Raw genomic sequence first — 21,719 nt, 5'->3', positions numbered from 1 at the left:
ACAAGATACACTATTCAATGGATCTGTGACCTTTTTGATCTTGAATTCATATTCTTATGATCTCAAGAAAGATTTAATTTAATTTTGACCTAATTTATCATGAAGTTCTTTATCACATATTTAACATTCTGTATTTCCCCCTGTAATTTACTTTTTGTGAGTGGATGCATTTCATGTGGCAAAAAGCTGCACCACATTGAAATGACAGTTTCTTTTGCATGGGCAGAAGACATTCTACTTCCTCTTTCTTCTCTGGTAGCACATCACTTTTTCCACTTCCTCTTTAATGTCGGGTTATTGACAGACAATGAGTAGATTCCCATAAACACACATGGATGGGTGACATACGCTCAAAGAGACAGAGAGAGAGAGAGAGTTGAAGTTTAAGTTTAAAAGGCGAATAAGTCAAGTGAGCTTTCTAAATTAAAATGATATCAGGTATCTGTATATGTTCAATGTGTTGTATCTGAGAGTGTGAGGATTATTCTTATTTAGACAATGACCATGCTCAATAAATAAATGCATTGAACAATGGTTGATCTGGTGAGCCACAATCCTCCTAAATCTTAGCAGGACATAACTGAAATATTATTATTTTAAATATATATTATTTTACCAAATCTGTCCTGAGAAATCTCATGTATACATTCATTGGCCGGCACATGATTATGAAATGGAAGTCATCTTGGTTTTATGTATTTTAAATTTATGTTGTATTTTATCTAGACCCCGAGTTTGAGTAATAAACATCATCATTATAGATCTATTATAGATACAATATATTTTAGTGCCCTAGTCGACAAACTGAACTAATCCTGGGTTCAGATCTTAATCTAAACAGCATATTAGAACTCAGCCCTCACCATCTCAAGAACATTAATGGCCCAACAAGATCTATTAAAACTACTTTGTGTCTTTAACCTCAGTAAATGATAAAATATGAATGGGCTGTTTCTCAGGTTTTTCCTCATTGCTCTGTCAGAGAGCAGCAGCTCATTCAGAACACCACTGCTCTACCAAAGAATTCATGTTGTGGTGCTGCTGCTGCTTGTTTATAAATCATTCAATGGTTTTGCACCAAAATACATTTCTGATGTGCTTCTGGTGTGAGAGGCCTGTGAGCACTACTAGGCTGCTGATTGTTGCCAGAGAAACGAGGCAATCTGATACAGAGTTCAGCATGTAAAGTAGCAGATGAGCGGTAATAAAAGCTCCTGTAACAGTCAAGTACTCCTCCTTCTGAAAACCGTTGGAAGAGATTGCATGATAAATATAAGTGATAACTCGGACAAATGTGTTTTAACGATCTCACACTTCACTCTGTAGAAATCTGAGCTTTAAAAGAGGCTTCTGAGAGGCTGTAAACCATCTTTACAGTCCCAGTCATCTATAGGTTCCCTCATGAGGGACAACACGTCTCAAGCTGCTTTCCCTTCAGGGCTAACTGCAGGGTTTAAGATTCCACATGCATCAACTGAGACACCTGTTACATTTCTTGCATACATTCATACATGCATGTGGGGGAAACACGTTCCGAAAGCCTGCTGTGCTCTCGGCACATGTCAGAGGCAGCGTGCCACAGTGACCGTGCAGGAAGAATGACACCGTGTGGTCGCTCAGGGAAAGGCAAAAAACAGCAGCTGCACACGGCTCGGGAGATATTTTAGACACAGTAAATAAGGTCCTCAAAATCCAGTTTTAAATAAGTCATGCTCTGAAATGTAGTTCTCACGCACTGTCCCACATATCTCATGTAGGTGTAGTGTGGAAGGACAAACTGAATCCTGAACTAGATCTGTAACCAATTGCACACAGAATCAAGATGATTCAACACAAAACAAACTGTCCTGGAACAAATTTCCACATCCGCAACTCAGTTTGTTAAAATATCTTCAATCTATTTTCGTAAAGCAAATGCAAACAAACAGCTACTGAGGGGAAAAAAGAAGGGGAGTGGGGTAAAAGCAGAGACTTCTGTCAGTGTTAAAAGATAAAACAAAAGGTGCAGAAAAGCAATAGACAAACAATTTAAGGTACAGTTTCGATGGCAATGAGGTTTAAAGTCTTAAAGTCTGCGAGCAAACAGACTGTTCATCTTTAATATTGAAGCATCAGAGAAATTAATTACATTACAAGCACGGCTACATTATAACCCCGGGGGAAAAAATCAATGTAAAGAAAAAAAATAAAAATACAAACTTTGAATTTAAAAAATGTACAGAAAAGAATTTGAGTTAAAAACCAATATCTGGAAATGGATTTAACAAGTCAGAATCATCCTAAGAACAAAATGCACTTGGCTTGGAAGTTGGTATTTACACTTTTATACATGCCTGATGCCATCATCATTATATACATGACATTGCAATGACACTGCAGAAAACCAGGGGGAGGTGTTGACGTCGAGATCGGTCGTTCTCTGGTCACGTGACGGAAACAGAAATAAAGACAATGGATGTTCGCTGTTCTCTAGTTCTGCTTTGTTGAGTTTTCATCTCATGCAAATTGTCGTGGTCTGGTCTCCTCATACAAACATAACTGTCTTGATCTCTAAGGAGCGGACATCCAAAACAATCAAACAACGTACACGTGTATAAGGGAAACCCACAGAGCCCACATGAGAACGAAGGCGAGATTATGTGCTGGTTAAAGTCTTTTTTTCTCCTTACCCAATCACAATGCATCATGGCTGACATCATTTTAAAAAATCATCAGAAGTTAGTATCAGCCAAAATTTTAAACTTTCTATTTTTTTTTTGTTTTTTTTCCTTTCTTTTACAGCAGTGCCACGTGTGTTCGGTGATGGCTTTCAGTCCGAAAAAAAGTCCAGGATATGTGCTTTTTGCATAGTCTCAATGCAGTTTGTGTTTCCGTTTCTTGTGTTTTTTGTCCTTCTTCTTGCCGGAACATTTAACACAGAACCACTGCTGGTCCTCGGGAGGCGCTGTCATGACACCGACACAAGGCCTGAGCGGACAAGAGGAGGAGACAGTTCAGTTTGCTGGTTTAACATTTCTACTAGAGGTGAAACAGCACAGGCATCAGTCAGAAAGAATTACAGAACAGGGTCATGCTGTGTCAGATCATCACACTTTTAGGTCGCACTGTCGCTGATCATAAGATTTTCATGCTGATTCGGTCATATGAGAAGCCTATGGAACCTAAACTGTAAGTGCCACTGATCCTAATTAAGGGAGAATGGGGTGATGAAGTTTAACTGCGACTTTGACTTTTTGACATGAGAAATGGTGCTCATATTGTTCTAAAGCTTTAAAGTATGTTACCCTCAATATTAAAAAAATATTATGAGCATTTTGAGGGTTAATAACTATTACAGTTGAATTGCAAAAAATATATATTTAAAGCTGGTCAAGACCTCCAGACCAGAGATTTTGAGTCGTTGCTGGGACATCATTTCTTATCTGAATTGGCCTCACATCCCTAATTCCTTACAATGTTGTTGAACTGGTCACTTGATTATAAATGGACCAAAATAATCACATGAAACATGCATTTGGAAAACAGTAAAACATGTGTTATGTGTAATACTGTATTTAAAATAAATGCAGTGTGTCCTAACTTTTAATAAATATTAATTTTGTGATTTACAGGTGCTATACAGTTGATTGCAAAATGAAAAACTAGCACATGCAGCTGTAGTGGTGCGGTGGGGGGGATTGTGGCTCGGTCGTCATGTATCGAGATACAGATTCTGTTTTGGTCTGTTTCAGAATCGTTACATCCGTCAACTTGACTGGTCATTGAAAAGCTGACATAGGCTTCTTAAGACCCCGAACAAATACTCTGTTCCAAAACATATGTGGATGCTTCACACCTCACTTGGAAACCATGTTACCCAGCTAATTCTGCTCTTTTTGGATTATGACAGTTTGATTTAGTACTAAACCATATACATTTTGTTCTTTATTATATATCAATCTTTTATTCAGATTTTGTGTGTATAAATTTGTACATGAATTGCATCTGTGACTTTACTTACTGTGTGAAATATTTGAAAACCAATTGGACTATAATAAATATATAAATTAGCTCAATAATGCCAAATTATCTTCATGTTTCAGTAAATGTAGAACATTTCCAAAGAGTTCCAGCCAGAGGAATCTGGCCGTCGCTGTCGCTGGCAAACACAAACGAGGAACCACAACCAGGCTGTAATGTTCCTTTACATGTCTATTTCAGTGAAAGACAAGCTTTATTTCATTATCCAGGAATTATCCTCATCTTTACTTAGACGCTCACTGCTGTTCCATGGACGTCCTCCTGGACGACCATCGAACACAGTTAAGTAAATGAGTAAAACTGTACTGCTTGATTATTAATATGATTAACTAATCTTAAAGGACGTTTTATCATTTAATTTACATTAGCAAATATGCATAGTTGATTGTTTTGTAATAAGTATGGCTTAAAACTGACATTTATTTACCTTTTTTCTTACTGACCATACAACAACTCAGTGGCCTAATTGTTATGGGTTGTAAATAATGGCACCTAAATTGTCCCCTATGCAAAACTATGATCTTTTATAAAAACACAACATGGGTGAACAGGCCAGAAAAGAAACTTTCTCTTACCAATGATACCAATCATCACAATCATCACATCCTATCATGGGACTGCCATCATCAGGTTTGTTGCATCCAGGACAAATCCAGATCTGGTTTCCCCATTCATCTCGAATCTAAGAATAGATACAGACAATAAGAGAAATATTAGCGACAAACCGCTTAATGACAAAATGTTGACTGCAAAGCACATGAGTGAAAAACTAACAATGTAGTCCCTTCAATCTTAGGGGAAATTCATTTACTGGAGTTTTCGCTGATGTCGTCACTTGCCCCTTGGGCGAGAGCACAGAGGCGAGAGCTTGTGTGCGCGAGAACGTGGCTCCGGGCTGAAGATAACACTGGACATTTAGGCTATAAACATGGTGTAAATTATGCCATTTCAAGTCGAATTTGAATGTCGGGGCTTCCGGACACTTGGATGACACCACTGGAGCAGTATGCAGGCATTATATGTCTGTTGTTTTTTTAAGTTTGAAGAAGTGGTCCCCAGTTACTTCAATTGTATTGGATTTGGCTGTTTACCCCGGGAAACTCCAAAAGTGTTTTGTGGACTCAAACACTTCACCCACCCCTCCATCGTCATAGTGGTGACTTTTACATTTTTGGTGAACTATTCCTTTAAGACAAACCACACCCTTTGTGTAAATACTGTTCTCATTTGCATTAATTATAAGTTTAAAAAATCCCAGAGCATGAACACTCACCACGTAGGTACTGACGGTCTCAGTTACTACGCTGCGGACCGGTGGTTTGACGGAAGTGGTGGGAGAGAGCATGGGTGCCAGGGAGAGCAAAGACGAAGGAGCAGGCGCTAGTGGGAGCGGGGAAGCGGGTGGAGGCAGAGGGGGTGCGACTGGGACAAGTATTGGAGGAGGTGGAGGCGTCCGAGGGCGATTCCCAGGTCCAGACTTGGCAGTGGGGGTCTTGGGTGTTGGCGTCTTGGATTCTGTATTTGGAACCACTTTGCTGATAACTCTGGTGATGAAAAGAGACAAATACACGTCAGTGTGAAGATATAATTATTATCAGTGCCAATACTATACCTGAATTTAAATATAGATACTAAAACAATACTTTCTTCATATATAAACAATTCCAAAAAATTCTAACATTTTTCAACAAAACCTTTTCATGGGAAGAAAGAAACAGTTTTCCAATATTGAGTAAAGCAACGTTGCCTGATTATATAATAAGAAAACTGGCATCATTTTGATTTGAATCAGGAATTATATTATAAGAAAAGTAAAAATAAATAAATAACACAGTTCTGACCTTACATTGATGCAAGCTTTTAGCCTAGTTCACACCACACGATTTTCAGGCTAATATACCAGTCACCGATGAGTTTTGCAAGTCTCAGACAAAAGAATCAGATTGGCAGTATTTAACCGCGATGTGTGAACTGTTCATAGACGCTCATAGACAGGCTCGCTGACAGGTCACCAACGAGTTGCTCACTCCAATCAGATTTCCAACCTGCTAGAAATGTAGTCGGAGTCGCTGACGATTTGGGCCAGCGCTAGCCAATCAGAGCGCAGGAAGGTTTATGTAGTGGTGAGGTTTCCCCTGATTTTTGCCACTGTGCATGTAATCAGAGAAATCGAGCAATAACCATGTGTGTGAGGGACAGAGTAACACAAACTCAATGCAGCTTGTATTAACTGCATCGGGTTTGGGTTGGATTCGGACAGAAAATACAGAATGCCTGTCCAGTTAGGTTCAGACAAGAAAATCCGGCCGAAGCCATACGCATATTTCACTTTATTCTTACTTAGTAAAGCGGCTTCAGGCAGCTTGAAAGGCACTAAAATAATATAATGATATTATTAAAGTTATTGTTTCAGACTACGCCAAAAAAATATTGGAGGTGTGATACTAAACCCCACTTGTATGTCATGGTAAAACTGCCTTTCAGCTTTTAGCAGTTCAAGAAGGAGAACGTCACAAAGAGGTGATGGAGGAAATATCACTGGAAACATTCGTTCATTCATTCGTTGCTCACATTTTGTCCTGGCCTGCTCCCACCCTGAGCGTCAGTCTGGGGATGACTGGAGACGGTAGAGCAGCTGGAATTTCTACTTTCACCTGAAGAAACGGGAAGAATAAGATCAATCTAAGTAACAAACAAACACTGAGATTAAAAGATAAACCCAATCAAATTTAAAAGTTACCTTCTCCAATCGAATCCTCTCTCTCTCTTTCTCCTTCTCCTTTTCTCGTTTCTCCTTTTCCCTCTCCTTTTCTTTCCTCTTCTCCTCTTTCTCCCTCTCCTTTTCTTTGGCCTTCTCTCGCTCCTTATCCTTCTCCTTGTCCTTCTTTTTCTTCTTCTCTTTCTTGTCCTTCTTCTTGTCCTTCTCTTTGCTCTTCACATCTTTCTCCTGGAGCATCGGGGGCAGAGGAGGGAGTATGGGGGGCATGCGCAGGCAGGCGGAGGGGCTGAACAGTGGTAGGCCTTCACCCAGAGCAAAAGAAGCTAAGCCAGATTGTTTCTGTTTGTCCTCCTTGTTTCTGTCTTTGCCCTTCTCCCTCTTGTCTTTGTCCTTTTTGCTTTTTTCTTTATCCTTCTTTTTGTCTTTGTGTTTTTCCTTCTCCTTCTTAGGAACATCTCCATCTCTGGATTTCATCTTGATGGAAATCTCGGGCAGAGAAAAGTCTCGCTGAAGGAAGTGCTCCTCATCCTTCACCCCAAACTCCTTCCAGGGCATCTTGGCCTCCTTGGAAAACTCCTTGTTTTTATCCCTGTTCTTATCCTTATTCTTCTCTTTTACCTTGCCCTTATCCTTTTCCCGGTCTTTGTCTTTCGGCTTGTCTTTCTCCTTCTTCTTCATTTTAGTTTTGAGCTCCTTCTTCAGCTTTTTCTTGACATCTATTGACGACACAATCTTGTTCTTCTCCTCAAACACCTTGAGCAGAGGTTCAGGAGTGGGTGGCGAGGCCGACCCCGACGACACATACACTCCTTGGTTTGGCGGCTGTGCAGACGGACCCCCCTGGTTGACCTTTCGGATCACCTCATTGATTGAATCATCCATTGTCCAGTTTCCTAGGCCTGGGTGTGTCTGTAGGTGAAGTGGTGTTGACGTGTCTGTTATAGCATTGCTGGCCCCCATCAGGACTTTAGGTGTCGATGGCTCCATAATGGTCAGTCTCCTGGGGCTGGAGAATCCATTGCTGTCTGAGTCAGAACCAGATGAGAAGGCAAAAGGATCGGGCTCCCGCTCGGCACACGCTCTGGCAATCACAGCATCGATTGAGTCATCGATAGCTGTATTATCAGGCTCTAGTTTCTTAAAGGGGCCCTCGGCTAACTCCCGGTCCTCTATGTTCTGACGCATATGGATGTTCTCCTTACCCATCCTCTCACTCAGCGCAGACAGCGGTAATTTATGCACAACGTCTGTCTTGCTTGGGGGTTGAGATGCTTTGACCGAACTCATTTTTGGGCTCTTGGGGCTTTTAGGACTCTTCGTCCTGCCCGGGGATTTCTTCCTTTCCTTAGACGCTTTTGGAGAGTGGATGGGACTACCACCCACCGAAACAGGAATCCCCCCTTTAGGGGACTTAGTCCGTTGTCTGCCAGGGGATGAGACCTTAGGCTTTCTCCCTGGAGTGGTGAGGCCTTTTTGATCAGAGTGTTTTGGTACTACCGGCTGAGGTCTGAAGGGGGGCAAGGCTCCAGAGGGTGTTTCAGGTGACAGGGGATCAAGGCTATCATGGGAAGGCAGGATGCCTGGGGGAACACGTTGTGGATTGAGAGACGTCAGGGGCTCCCGGGGCTCAACCCCCCATTCTGGGCTGAGGCCAGGGTACATCCGTGGTCTCTTGGAAGTAGGCATCATGCCAACAGCAGCATCGGGGCTGTCCAGGTGCCTCTTCAGAGGGTAGTTCTCATCATTGACGGTCTCATCTTCTTCGATTTCATCCTCATCCTCCTCCAGTGCCACCTGCATAGCTTCGGCTGAGGTGCCCATGTCAGCAAGGACCTCCTCCTCTTCCTCTTCTGGAGAGTAAAGGGACACAAATTTGTGAGGCATTATTTTCAATTAATCTACCAGATTTCTCACAAACACAGGACCTACTATTTTTTTTACATATTTACATGCTATTTTTGTGGTTCAGCCATACTGATTAACCCTAACCCACCCCAAGATAAAGTTATACATGCACAGCTGCCCGGTTATTAGGTGCCTAGCTGGAACTAACACAGTCTAAACAGGTTTCAGACATTGAACTCTGGAGAACGAAGCAGGAGATTCTCTGGTCAGACGAGTTCACAACAAAATCTCTGTAGCGCTCAAGCGAGGGCTGGTGCAGCCTCCAGAAGGCAGGACATAATGTATGATGTACGTTGGGAGATCACGTTTTTGTTTACAGCACATCAACACCAGTGAATCTCGTCGCCTTTCCAAGTTGATATCTTTGTCTGCGTCTTCTACGTTTATGGCTCCTCTTTTTCAGTTTTGCGTCTTTCGCATGTGAGAAACGTCATCAACACACCCACTTGCTCCCAGTGAATCCTCAGCAAAAAATCTCCTGCTATATTCTCACATGGGTTTACTCAGACATTATCTGAAGTTTTTACAAGGGGGCTGGCAGGAGAAACCCTAGAGAATGTCGGCAGCAACTGATTTGATGATAATTTCAGGAGATTATGCGGAGTTCAGTGCATGTCTGTAAGCAGCTACAATATCCAGAGTACATTGCATGTTTGAAAGTGGTTTAATAGGAGTTGGAAGTTATAAAGTTTAAAGAGGTCTTGATTCAACTTAACTAATAAACCACAAAATATTTTAAAGAATACTTTCACCATCATGGATGTACGATAAATTGCAGGACGACATTAGTATTAGCTAGATGTACCAAATACTGGCAAACTGAATGTAAATTTGTATTCTGTATAGTGTATAAACACCACAAAGAAACTTTCAACCTGTGAAAAACACACACACGCAATAGGCATACACTGGTAAACCATTTGTGTACGCACCTTCTTGTAAGGAGACCAGGGGGGGCATGTGATCTGGAATGTAGTCCTTCCTTTCCTCCGCATCTCGGGCTCCGGGCTGGGGAAACTGGAGGACGTTATTTTTGCTAACAGGAAAGAGTGGCGTTTGATGGGTGAAGGCCACGGGCTCCAGGTTGTGGACATAGTCCTCCAGTTCACTCAGACTCACGCCCAGCAGCCTGAAGGCCTGGCTCACATCATCCAGGACCGGATCCGTTCTTCCATCTGAAATGCAGCATCAGAACAAGCCGTTAAAGCTCAGATCCCTTAACTGCACTGATAACCTGGGACAGAGGTTTGACTTCACACACACACACACACACACACACACAAGGAGGAGCTCTGGCTGATGTTGACATTCGAGCTACAGCAAGAAGTAGAGCTCAACAGGTTTCACACCGATAGTGACTCAACTACAGATAGCACAGCAGGCTGGTTACTAAAGCATGTGACGTGAGCCACTCGCCGTGTGTTCACCACAGCAGGAGAGCATCACGGTCACAAAAATAAACAGAGTAGCATCTCAGCTATGTAGCTACTGTACTTTTTGACACATCAACCGTTGCTAGGGGGCGCCAGCTCCAGAGCCCAGTCAACAACAACGTGATCGACCACTTCAGGTTAAAAAGTAATGGAGGCGACAAATGCGGCACTTACAGAGCTCGGAGTAGCGATGGCAGACCCTGGCTAACTGCTGGATATACCGATGCAGCACATCGGACAGCAGATCGCACGCAGTGAGCTGAACGGCATCCCAGCCCAGAGCCTGGCAGATCTGCGCCACCGACACACGCAGCAGCGAGCGGGCATAGCTCTCGCACATCTCGCTGACTTTGTAGCGGTATCGAACCCGGTCAATTCCTCTTCCAAAGCATGCTCCCGGTCTGCATGTTTTCACGGACCCCGCCGAGGGGCTTGAGAAAAGCCGCCAACGCGGTCAGTTTGGAACATCTACTTCAGTACATATATTGGCGCTTTTGCCAGAGACGCCATCTTGATTCCATCGATAGACCCATCCCCGAAATCCACACGGCGCCTGCGCAGTAGGTCAGCGTCTGCCTCCGCTGCTCCGCTGTGCGCGCGCAGCTCACTTCCGCCTGACTATGCGCAGAACAACAGCTCGTGCGCCACATGGAGGGAAATCTGTGCGGAAATGTCCTGTAGTCTCCAAAGAGAAGGTTCGGATTCAGAGGAGTCGCTGTCCATTCGCCTGGGAACCAGTTTTTGTGTCCGTTTTCACTGAGGCGCGTTGAAATGAGAGAACACGTTTCTTCAATGGTTTCTCACCACGGCCGGAATCATCAGTTACCTCGCTGAGGGGCTCCATTTGTGGTTAGGCACCCTTGTTCCCCCCATTGTACACGGGAGGTTCTGTGTTTCCGCCAGCACCCAGAAAATCAGTACCAGTACACACCCGGTATTCACATGTGGTTTTTGTGATCCGATCACAAGTGGACCGCTCTGGGTGCGTGCATTCACACCTGGTATTAACATGCGGCCCCACATATGTCTCGTGAGCGGATCTCACTTCCTCGCCCTAGATGCAAATAAACATGTACATCATTTCTGTTCACGAAGATCAAGTCATGCAGTTTTTACCCAGTCTGAGTACACAAGTGTGACCGATGTCACTGTCTGTCTGTGTCTGTCTCCACACGAGCCAGCGAGCAAGAGAGAGAGGCGCTGAATGAATACCGTGCAGTTGCTCTGTGAATAAAGATTTGACCAATTTAAGGAAAGTATCGATCAGTATGTGGTGATCAGTGTTGATATTGTGCTGGTGGTCAGAACAAATCAACGAGAAGAGAAAAAATAAGTTAGATTCACAGTGAAACTGCAGCGGCTCAGAGGACCTCAGCTGAGTAGGAAGTCCTTCATATGTGGCCCGGGACTGATTTACGTTCACACTGTTAAAAGAATATGGACACATGTAGCTTAGACCACCTCCGAATACTGTCCTCTTGTGATCGGATCACAAAAACCACATGTTAATACCAGGTTTTTACGGGGCCAGAGAGCTGACGTGGCGACAATTTTAATAACTGATCAATTAATTTTCATCGTCAAGTAAATATGTCTTAAAATTAAGTGGTACCAATTTTTTTATGGGATTTTCTGGGTTTCTGCAATAGTAAACAACCCCACTCCTGAATCAAATGACTGTGCAGTAGATGCAGTAGGGTTTTATCGGCGCTGATGGAAACATGACACCCGGGTGAACATGATAATTTGGCAAATGAGCGAGGTGAGAGAGCGCCTCAGTTCCTGACACGTTTGTGGCGTCAAACATGACACAGTGTGGAAAAAAACACCTACTCTACTTGCAATGGCAATGGGAAAGGAGTCAATCGCCCTAATTTAGCTGGTGTACGTATGTTTATAAACCTGTATATACCTGCTAATTTTGGAGTAAAAGAAGAATTGCTGACCGACATATATATAAAACTTTGACAATAATTCCCCAAAGGTCATCAGGCCCTGTTGACAAAGAAATGTAATGTCTTGATATTTTACAAAAAAGAAAACCAAATGCAACAAAATATGTAGAAGTTGATGTAGAAAAGTAAAAACAAATGCACATCTGCATTGTTGATTCTGTGAAATAAAAGTTGTCATGTTAGTGCATATGAGTAATCATGAACAGTTACCGATATGCCTGCGAAAGGCTCATACCAATAAGTCAGGCTTCAGTATGAATGTTGACCTGTGGCTCAGGAAATAATAATTGGCATATTTCACTATTTTTGACATATATTTCGAACAATAATGTTTTTTATTTTCATGTCAGTTTCAATGATGAAAAAAATGAGTAATTATAAGTAATTTTTCTCTATTCAAGGTTCATGAATATTGTTTATAGCAGCAACCGCTCGCTGCCCAAAGGCACCTCAAGAGTTATATTTATCTACGTCTATTTTGTCCAAAAAGTTTTTGACTTAAAAATCACAAGAGTAATCTTAAAGTAGTCAGATTTTAATTTTCAAGATGTATGAGCATTTTCAATACAATTTAAAGCTTTCTAATAATTTTCAAAGCTGACACAAATTTGGTGTGATTGAGAGGCTAGTTCAAGTTTAACTGTCCATACTGTGGCGCTGTATTTCCAAAAAATTTTCAGTGAGAACCATTAAAAAAACTCTTCTTTTGATGTCCTCTTGAAATAAGCTAAACAGAATAATGTCAATGAATGAGTAATATATTTGTAGAATATTGGGGTATTACATTTGTTATTGCACTTCAAACCCTTCGACTAGAGTATATAAAAATGTCTGCTGCCTTATTTGCATAACAATCAGGTTCTTCCTTTTATTACTCTTTAAGTATATACAAATAAGAGGGGGATCTGCTCATTCTGCAGTATCATTACAAACCTTTTATATTGTATTTATCAATTTCATAAATAATTTGAAAATGTTGGAATACTCTATTTTATCAAGTTTACATTACTTTTGGATCTGCTCTTCATATTACGTATCGGTTTCATCAAATGTTTCTTATAACCTCAGTGTTGTGTGCGTCTGTGCTCAAGCCAGAACACTCCTGTGAAAAAGATTTTAATTCTCAGCGAGGCCCTCTCCTGGTTAAATATAGTTTTTTATAAATTCCCATTGCATAATGTCTGTAAAATAACTCCAAATACCACATTTTCTGATGGTGCCATATTGCCTTGTATTAAAGCTGATTATGTAAAACACAAGTTTAAGTTCTTTGTCACTTCTGTCGAACACAGACGGGAGCAAAAAAAGTTATTCTCCACAGTGCAACATACACAACAGATAAGAAACTGAAGGCCGCTCAAACAGATAAACACTGCATTGCATTCACTATTGTTGTATAACCTTTTTATTGGCTCATGCCCACAACAATTAAAGAAGAGCTTCAGTAATTTTAATAAATCAACCAATAAATGTAATGTTTATTTTACAGTATTAAATCCATGATAAAAGAAATTACATAATGTAGAGAAACCAAACATTTGAACCATTTTACTCTGATAGAGCCAAACTGGAGTTTCCTTACAAAAACTAAATCCATATTTTTATTTCATTACTTAGTTGAGTAAAGACAGCTTTGTTGATCTGAGACCATTTCATTGACAGCGTTTTTCAATCAGATGCTTCATTCAACACAATGTTTTTCAAAGCAAAACAATGTATGAGAACTCTACTGTTCACTGGACTAAGATATTTAGCATTTAATAATAATAATGTTATTTTTTGCTCCAACAGGAGTTAAGAATCACTGTCAGTAACCTTCACAGTGTAGTAGTAACACACAACTGCCAAACAGCCAAATTTGCTTTGCTGCCAGGCCTAAGCAAAGTATTGTAAAGTCTAAAATCGTAGTGAACTTTTTGACAACAAAAATATTATCTTCGTACAAACATGAGTACAGATTGTATAAAGTCAGAGTTATAAGCTAGAAGATGATATATACTTAAATCAAATGTATGTCTTTGAAACTTTATAATTTACAACATAAATATAATACAAAATGATTACAGTATGTACAGCACACCTGCCAGTACACTGGCATCATTGTCACTCAATTCATTAACTGAATGATAACTGACTTAACAAATAAACATACAGAAAAGCCTGTTAAAACAGATCAAGAGGTATTGCTGCACACACCCTAAGGTGAACATAAGTACATGTGTGAGTATATATGCAGTATGTCTGAAATCACTTATAATCCCTAGTACCAGTTTTTCCTCACATCCAGTGAGTAATTTATTGTTCTGTACTTTAGATGAAACGAAAAGTCCATCAGACGTTTTCAGGTCAGAAAACATCATAACAATGTTTCACTTGGAGACTTTGTCAGGAAAGAGTTCACGGTCATTGTTAAAATTCCGTTTATCCCAAATGTCCCGTCTGTTGTTGCATCTGTAAGAACAAGAAATCCACATTATTCCTTTTGTACGGCTACATAACCAAAACACAGGTAAACTCAACTTTTTTGTTGTTTCATGTTATGTTTATCCTGAAAGTATTCACTTAAATAAAATATCAGATGCTCCTCGCAAACAATCCCTTAACAATAAAAGCACACGACTCATTGAATGTCAATATTAATTCAATAGGATCTCACCAGTTATAAATAAAGGATAACGGGCTGATATATTCTGGACCTGCAAGCGAACCAAACATGTGAGATAGTCAGGCTGATCTCTTGATGTGTGGTCACACTTGTGGTAAGGCAAGAACTCCAGTATCCCACTGTCCTGGCAAGAGTTTAAGAAGCACTTCTTTTCTTTGGCCTCTGAATTCAACCTGAATGTGGGAGAAAGAAAATAATATTCAGACAAACAGTGCATGTTGTTATGTTGTAATGAGAATAAAAGTCAGCTCAGTTGTGGTTGCCATAATACCGCAGGTACAATAGGGCTCTTTGATGAGCATTACTTTTGAACATGTAACAATGACCTTTTTTGTTTCTCCAAAGTGCGACATACACAACAAAAGCATCGGAGACTGGTTGGATAAACCATTACGAGAATCTCCTGAGCTGTGTTTATCAAGTGTCTCCTACCAAAGGATTCATACAGACAAAAAGTTGGACTTGGACTTTCAGGATCAATTTTGGAAGAAAGGACTGTTCCCCTTCTTAATATTAAATAAATATTATGACTGACATTACATCTTTTGAATCTACAACTGTGAAGTATGTACCTGTGATTATGTGAAGAAGTTTGTATAAAGGATAATGTACATAAAAGAAGAAAAATTCTAATTAATATTAGCTACTTCTATAATCCAAGATTTAATTTATTGCTTTATTTTTTGTCTTTTGTTAGATTATGGAAAAAGTTAATATATAAAATAAATAAAAAGGTCTTCTAGAACAGCTGTGTCCTGCCACATAGGGAAGTGAGAAGCAAGTTATTTTTATACTTTTCATTCCAAAGCTGCCCCTACCTCGCATTTTCCTTCAGCCGACGACTGTCTCTGTAGTGTAACATCCATTTCCACTTCCCTGTTCTGCCCAGCTCTTGCAAGATGTCGGAGCATTTTTTCATGTCGCCTAAACATTCATACAAATTAAGAAGATTAATTACACGTGTACAGATATACTAGATACACTAGTATAAACTGCTCACATAATAAGATCTCACACTACAACCTAGTCCACTTACAAAGACTGAGGGACTCCAGTGCTGCATTGTCAAACATTAGAAAACCTCCCCGTGTGAAGAGCTCCTGGTGGGTGAGATTCACAACATCATCTGGTTCATCTATTCCAGCAAACTGCACGCCTGGTGACTTCTTTAACTCCAGCAAATGTGGGACCTTAGATTTAAGAGGGCAGAGTCATTAATTCATTATCTATCGCAAAAGTCCTGATGTGATCTTTAACAGTAGATGATCGGTTACCTTGCAAATGTGCTCTGCAATGTCTTCATTCCTGAGGACGATGAGAAGGGATGAAGAACTGCCTTCACCAAGGAAGAACTTGGATGGCTGTATGGAAGTATGGCCCACTGACTCTAACTGTGCCTTTTAAAAAGAAAGGAGAAATCACAAAACGTTAGAAGCAAATTTCCTTTAGTCCTACACTGCAATAAACACATTCCCTTGACTTTCTGTTATATATTTTAGGACAGCCAACATGTATAGGGCTAATTAAGAGACTGTGTTTTCAGCTGTGAATTCAGCTTTTATTTGCTGCTTACCTCTTGATACCAATACAATAAATGGTACAATGAATGAGACATTATATCATCCATCCATTGTGTAAACCTTAGTGTATGAAGTGAGTTTCTGCATCATAAGTGTATGTAAGTAGTTTTTCTATAACAACAGAAAGAGGTGGTGATCACTTAGGATTCAAGGTGGTTACAATGAAATGCAATAGTAAAAAGCAAATCAAGATGACCATAGAAACCTTTCTACCCACTTCTGTTGATCATACCCAGTCCCACTTAGCCTTTTAACAAGCTATGAGTCAACACTGCTTTTGTCTTAATCCACATATGCAACCGTATAGAACAGTCAAGTGTGCATTGTAAAGTGTGCTGTTAGCCCTGTTAATCTCAACAACTGTTTATTCTTGACCTTGGAAACAGCGTGTTCACATTTTTCTAATTTCATGGTCAAGACTAAACCTTCAGACAAAACTTCTATGCCAACATGTCGAAATATCTTTACATTAATCAGTAAAAACTTGAAACATTTCAACATTTCCCTAATAACTGGGCAACTGAATCTTCTTTTAAAAAAAAATTCTGTGATACAATCAAACTCTACAAAATCTCTAATATTTCAGTGCACCTTGTGGCGTGATGGGGACAGGCTCCAACAACAAGTCTCATAGAGAACACAACCGATTATGAGTCAATCTCCTGTGTCAATTATGATGTCTCGAACATTAGCGTCAAAACACTAATCAAAACCAAGCGTATCACTGAATTGAACAGTTGCACATACTCTATGTCAGAGGGATCAGAACAACCTAAAAATGACAGAAACTCTTTGTATACTAATTAGTTTGCCTCATGTCCCATCCGCTAACTCGCAGTGGGCAGGATTTATGACCCAAACTGCAGCCAGCCATGACACAATTGAGATGTTTTGGTTTTACTTTTAAAGAAGGTGTCAAGTCATCCATCTTTTTAAACAATCAGTGATGTGTCCTATAATAAATATAAATAAGCTAGTTGCTTCATTTACTAAGTAACCCCCTCTGCAGACCCGCTGAGGGACTTAACTTGAAGGTCAGTTCTATTTTTACCATTTCCTGACCTGCAGGCAAACAGGTCATGTTTAACTTGTCATATATATAACAAGAACATTTCCTCATACAGGCTGTCAAGTGATACTGAGAGATATAACTTACAAACACCAAACTTCAGATATATCAGACAAACTACACTGAGCTGCTTTATATATCTGTAATCAGTGTCCATGCTTAAATCCATTGGTCAGTTTGAGATGTATAGTAAAAGACTAGAACTGTAGCAAATGATTACTTTCATTTTGGTTCATACAATATTGAAAAAAACATTGCAAAGTCCCCATCAAGTGGTAGGTGCCATCATCACATGTCTTGTTTTAACTGACATTTCATGACAGACAAAGAAAAGGGAATCGTTTACATTATTACTTGAGACATGACCAAAATTTCTAGCAAATCGAATTAGTTTATTAGAAAATTATCAATAGTTGATACATTTTCTGTTTAATGCCTCATCAATTAATCAACAAATTGTTTTTAAGCTATAGAAAGACGCCAATATCTTTTCTACATGTTGGAAATTTGAGGTGTAGACAAATCAAGTACCCAAGAAATTGATTGTTCTGCAGAAGCTGAGAAATGTGCATGGACATTTAGGTTTTTTTTCCTTATTCAAAACAACCATCCATCTCCATCAAGGAGTAAACAACAACTCAGGACAGGCCCTTTTTGTACAGGGAATGAATGTTAAATTGTCAGAGAATACATTATAGTGGCATATACCTTTAATGGCTCTAGGAATGCCGGCTAAAAACAAAACAATCCAGAACAATATAGTTAACAGAAATACTGCTTCATTATTTCTTTGAAAACTTGGTCTTACCTTGGTTTCCTCAAAGACGGCATCGTCTGACGTTGCCAATATGTAGAATCTGTACTTTGTTTTACAGGATTTCTTCACAACTGAATTCAGTTTACTTCGAAAGCTCTCGTCCATCTCTCTCTTCATTTGATCACAGAAGTCGAAAGGGTTACTTGGTTCAATGTTTTTGTAACCTCTGTTCATTAAGTGCTTGGGTCTCAATGGGGCCTTTCGGACACCACAAATGTCATCCATCATTGCCTCATAAAGCCTAGCACTTTTTGCAGTGACAGCAGATACATCCACATGTTCCTTGAGGTTATCTGTTTTTTGGGATAGGTTTTGAGGATGCATAGCCTTTTCATCCTCTGTGTTTTTCCTGTCAGACATGTCAACCTTGATTTTTTGTCCAGCGAGTGAGGGTGCGTCCAGGAGATCCATTGAATCCTCCTGCTCCTCCAGGCTTGAAAAGTGCACAGTCAAAGGACTAGCACAAGACAATGTCAAGGTGTCATCTGTATCCTGTTTGCTTATCTGTCCTCTCTTACTACTTTTCAAAAGCTGTTTCATTTGGTCAGAGAAGATAAGACACTCCTGTTCCATTGACGCCTGTGTGGGGTCATCCTGTAGGCATCTTCGAGAAACCTCCTCCAGAAAAGAATATGGTCTTTTCCGACCAGTGTTAAAAACTGTGCACGTGAGAGAAGTTTGCGGTCCAGGGATGAGACTTTCTTCTGTAATGCTGGTGTCGTTGTCATCCCCAAATAAAGTTGATGCTTCTGAGCCATCTTTCTGATCCATTTTAGGGTTCTCTTTAATTGTTTCCCCAACTTTCTCAAGTAAACTATGTGTAAAGAAACCTTGGTGTTGATCACTTTTTGCCAATTCAACTGACTGCTTGGACAGAGCTGATGAAAGAATCATACTCCCTCTTTGGTACTTATCAGGAGGATCTAAAGGTGCCAATGTAGCTTCATCTGAGTTAGAGTTACCGTCATTAACAATCGACAGTTGATAACCTTTGGTAGAAAACTCACTGAGCTTTTGATTTTCATCATTTAGTCCAGAATTTTCTATGAAACATTCTGTCTTCTCCAAGGGCATGGTGGTGGGTGGTGCGTTGGTGGGAGAGTACTCAATTTGTCCATCTTTAGAGCTATGATCTGATTGACTTTCATCATTCTTAGAGGGTTTTACAGCCATGACAGGACGCTGATTGAATGAACCAGGTCCATCATTTAAATTGGACTCTGATGTTGTCTTATGCCCGTCTTGGTCAATATTTGGTTTAATGGTTTGCAAACACTGAGCAGAGGGAGTAGATCTATAGGAATGACAATCATCTTGCCCTATAGAGGTGTCCTTTGTTATATCTGTTCTTTCAAAACTGTGTTGAGGACCAAGTACTTCCTCAAGCTTATTTTTTAAAGATGATACAAGGTGACCTGAAGATTCTTTGGGCAGTTCTTGTGAGGTAGAGGTTGACACCACCACTGGCTTTAAATTGCCTAATTTATTGTTCATAATGTCAGCTGAAGAAGTAGAGAGGTGCTTGCTGCTGAGGTTAGGCTTTTGATCAAGACCGTTTTTTGTATCAGTTGTTTCAATCTGGTTAGATTTGTCGGTACGTTTTGAATTGGAGAGAAACGTTTCTAGACATTTCAGAACATTTAGAGTTCTTTGTTCATCAGAATGCTGAACGTAGTGAGGGCTGGGATCACGATGAACTCTAGATGGGTAACAGAGTTTTTGCTCAAGAGGCTTCTCAAGATTTAGAGGTGTTGAGCTTCTGCTAAGACATCGTGCAGTAATGTTTATGCAGGTTTTTTCAGTACTGCCGCCAGGTAGAGAACAAGGTATGCAGTCGCATGGCACCTCATCCAAAGTTGGAGTAGGGCACCTGTTATCAGCCTCACTTCCAAAGACTAATGACTGATTGGTTTTGCTTCCATCAAGAAGTGATATTGTGCCAGCATTCACTTCCTCTTCTTTACGGTACATTATAGAAGAACTTGATACCTCTGTGAGCTTGTCAGGGTGTGCAGTTTCACTGTTAAATGGTATTCCTTTCTGGCCTTGAACGTCTATCTTGCCTTGTGGGTTGGAGATATGTAGTTGTACTACATCTGTTGCAATAAATGGAATTACAACCTCCTTGTGAGCTTTTTCCAATTCCTCATTTGTTATGTTCATTTTGAGATTTGTTTCTTTAGTCGATGCCTCTTCAGCCTCATCTTTTTTAATAACCTCAGACGGAGGTGAGTGAGACTGGTGATGAAATAATTCTTCTTGAGATGCGTTATTGTCCTTTCTCTCCAACACAACTGATTTGGTTTTCTGATCATCAGGATCATTACTACCTCTCATCTCCAAACTGTCCTTTGTCTGGGGGATAAACCCAGCTGCGGAGGAACCATTTACAGAACAAGTGCTCTCATCCGATACGAGTAACTCTGCCTTCTGACACGGTGCCTCCTCATGCGGTGCCTCCTCTGCCAAACAAGTGTATTTTACTGGGTTTTCCTCATCTGCAGATTCATCACAAAAAGGTTCATTTTCATGTGGAGTGCAAGGAGCTTCTTCTGAAATAGCATGTTCATCTGTCAAAGCACTGTCATTTGCACAAGGTTTTCTCAACTGTGCATCATGGCAGGCTTGAGGTGGTTGCTCATCAAATGGTGCTTGGCGACTACAATCTGTAAAACAATCCTGAACTGACTCAAGGCCGTCGCATTTCATAGGTAACGACTGATCACTCAAATCACTGTCATGTGATACGCAATCAAGTTCATCCTCTTTTCCACAGTTATCTTCTTCAGCAACATTTTCAGTCTGGCCAGGTGATACTGGTTTAGGTCCCTCCCTCGGTAACTGCTTTTCATTTTCAAAACAATATCCATTGCAACCAATACCCAATTGCTGCTTTGTAGAGTCCCATTTGTGAATCACTTTAGGAGAAGGTTGTATATCCTTTTCTTGGCATGGGTTCTCTTTCACTTCCCATTCTTCACCATCTTTAGGTTGACTTTCATAATTCTCATCTATACAAAGCACATCATCTGCTTCGTCTGATTCTGTCTCCTCATTAGTCATGGATTTGAGTGAATCCGTTGCTTGTTTTTTAACCAAACATATCCCTGTAGTTTGTGAATTTTCAATATTATTGTTCTCATGTGTCTTCTCTTTGTTGTATCCATGTAACATATGGCCGATCCAAAATGGGGTTACAAGATTTCCTGTCCAGATTGATACACTTTTTATCTCTTCTCGTGCGTGAGTGAGTGATCCATCATCTTCAAAAGATGGTTTATCAATGCAATCCAGGCAGTCAGCTTTTTGTGAAGGACTACTAGTTTCTTCATTTGCATAGTTGCTTCTGAGATCATTCACCTCGTTGATAGTCTCGGTCACGTGTACCATCGGTTTGTAACACTGGAAAAAGAAATAGAAAACAGAACATAGGAATTAAATGTTACACCCATTGTATTTTTCATTGAGTAAAAGCTGTGAGCATTTAGCTAATTCAGTATTCAATGTTTTAAAGGCCAATTTTGCAAGTTATGCACCTGCAATTAAAAAAAGGAAT

The 21,719-nt window shown here is 40.3% G+C and overlaps 2 protein-coding genes across 4 annotated transcripts in view; both read right to left on the bottom strand.

Moving 5' to 3' along the window:
* Nucleotides 1-2,051: 2,051 nt before the first annotated feature.
* On the bottom strand, nucleotides 2,052-10,632 carry taf3 (TAF3 RNA polymerase II, TATA box binding protein (TBP)-associated facto). The gene is made up of 7 exons (XM_035157456.2): nucleotides 10,252-10,632; nucleotides 9,577-9,819; nucleotides 6,761-8,589; nucleotides 6,592-6,674; nucleotides 5,294-5,564; nucleotides 4,596-4,702; nucleotides 2,052-2,967 (listed from the first exon to the last, which is right to left on the bottom strand). Exons 1-7 carry the CDS (start codon nucleotides 10,415-10,417, stop codon nucleotides 2,853-2,855), a joined length of 2,814 nt encoding a protein of 937 aa, XP_035013347.1. The 5' UTR covers nucleotides 10,418-10,632; the 3' UTR covers nucleotides 2,052-2,852.
* A 2,787-nt stretch (nucleotides 10,633-13,419) lies between these two features.
* The window catches only part of tasor2 (transcription activation suppressor family member 2), a 19,501-nt gene continuing 11,201 nt past the window's right edge, over nucleotides 13,420-21,719 (bottom strand). For all 3 annotated transcript variants that reach the window (XM_035155823.2, XM_035155825.2, XM_035155824.2), the window contains exons 17-22: nucleotides 18,155-21,565; nucleotides 15,972-16,094; nucleotides 15,734-15,887; nucleotides 15,516-15,621; nucleotides 14,689-14,870; nucleotides 13,420-14,483 (exon numbers count right to left, since the gene is read on the bottom strand). In XM_035155823.2, coding sequence (XP_035011714.2) covers nucleotides 14,389-14,483; nucleotides 14,689-14,870; nucleotides 15,516-15,621; nucleotides 15,734-15,887; nucleotides 15,972-16,094; nucleotides 18,155-21,565 — 4,071 coding nt within the window. In that variant the 3' untranslated portion in view covers nucleotides 13,420-14,388. The remainder of the gene's footprint in view (nucleotides 14,484-14,688; nucleotides 14,871-15,515; nucleotides 15,622-15,733; nucleotides 15,888-15,971; nucleotides 16,095-18,154; nucleotides 21,566-21,719) is intronic.

Source organism: Hippoglossus stenolepis, chromosome 5, assembly GCF_022539355.2.
Source record: "Hippoglossus stenolepis isolate QCI-W04-F060 chromosome 5, HSTE1.2, whole genome shotgun sequence".
NCBI lineage: Eukaryota > Metazoa > Chordata > Actinopteri > Pleuronectiformes > Pleuronectidae > Hippoglossus > Hippoglossus stenolepis.
Note: the sequence above shows the minus strand (reverse complement) of the source record. Positions and strands in the feature narration are given on the sequence as shown.

Bases quoted from the DNA above. Each gene is read 5' to 3' on its own strand.
- taf3 (XM_035157456.2), bottom strand. From the start codon at position 10,417: ATGTGCGAGAGCTATGCCCGCTCGCTGCTGCGTGTGTCGGTGGCGCAG. The intron at 5,565-6,591 runs GTGAGCAACGAA...TTTCATCACCAG, and splicing joins GGAGCAGGCCAGGACAAAAT to AGTTATCAGCAAAGTGGTTC. The intron at 2,968-4,595 runs GTAAGAGAAAGT...TTGTCCGCTCAG, and splicing joins TGTGATGATTGGTATCATTG to GCCTTGTGTCGGTGTCATGA.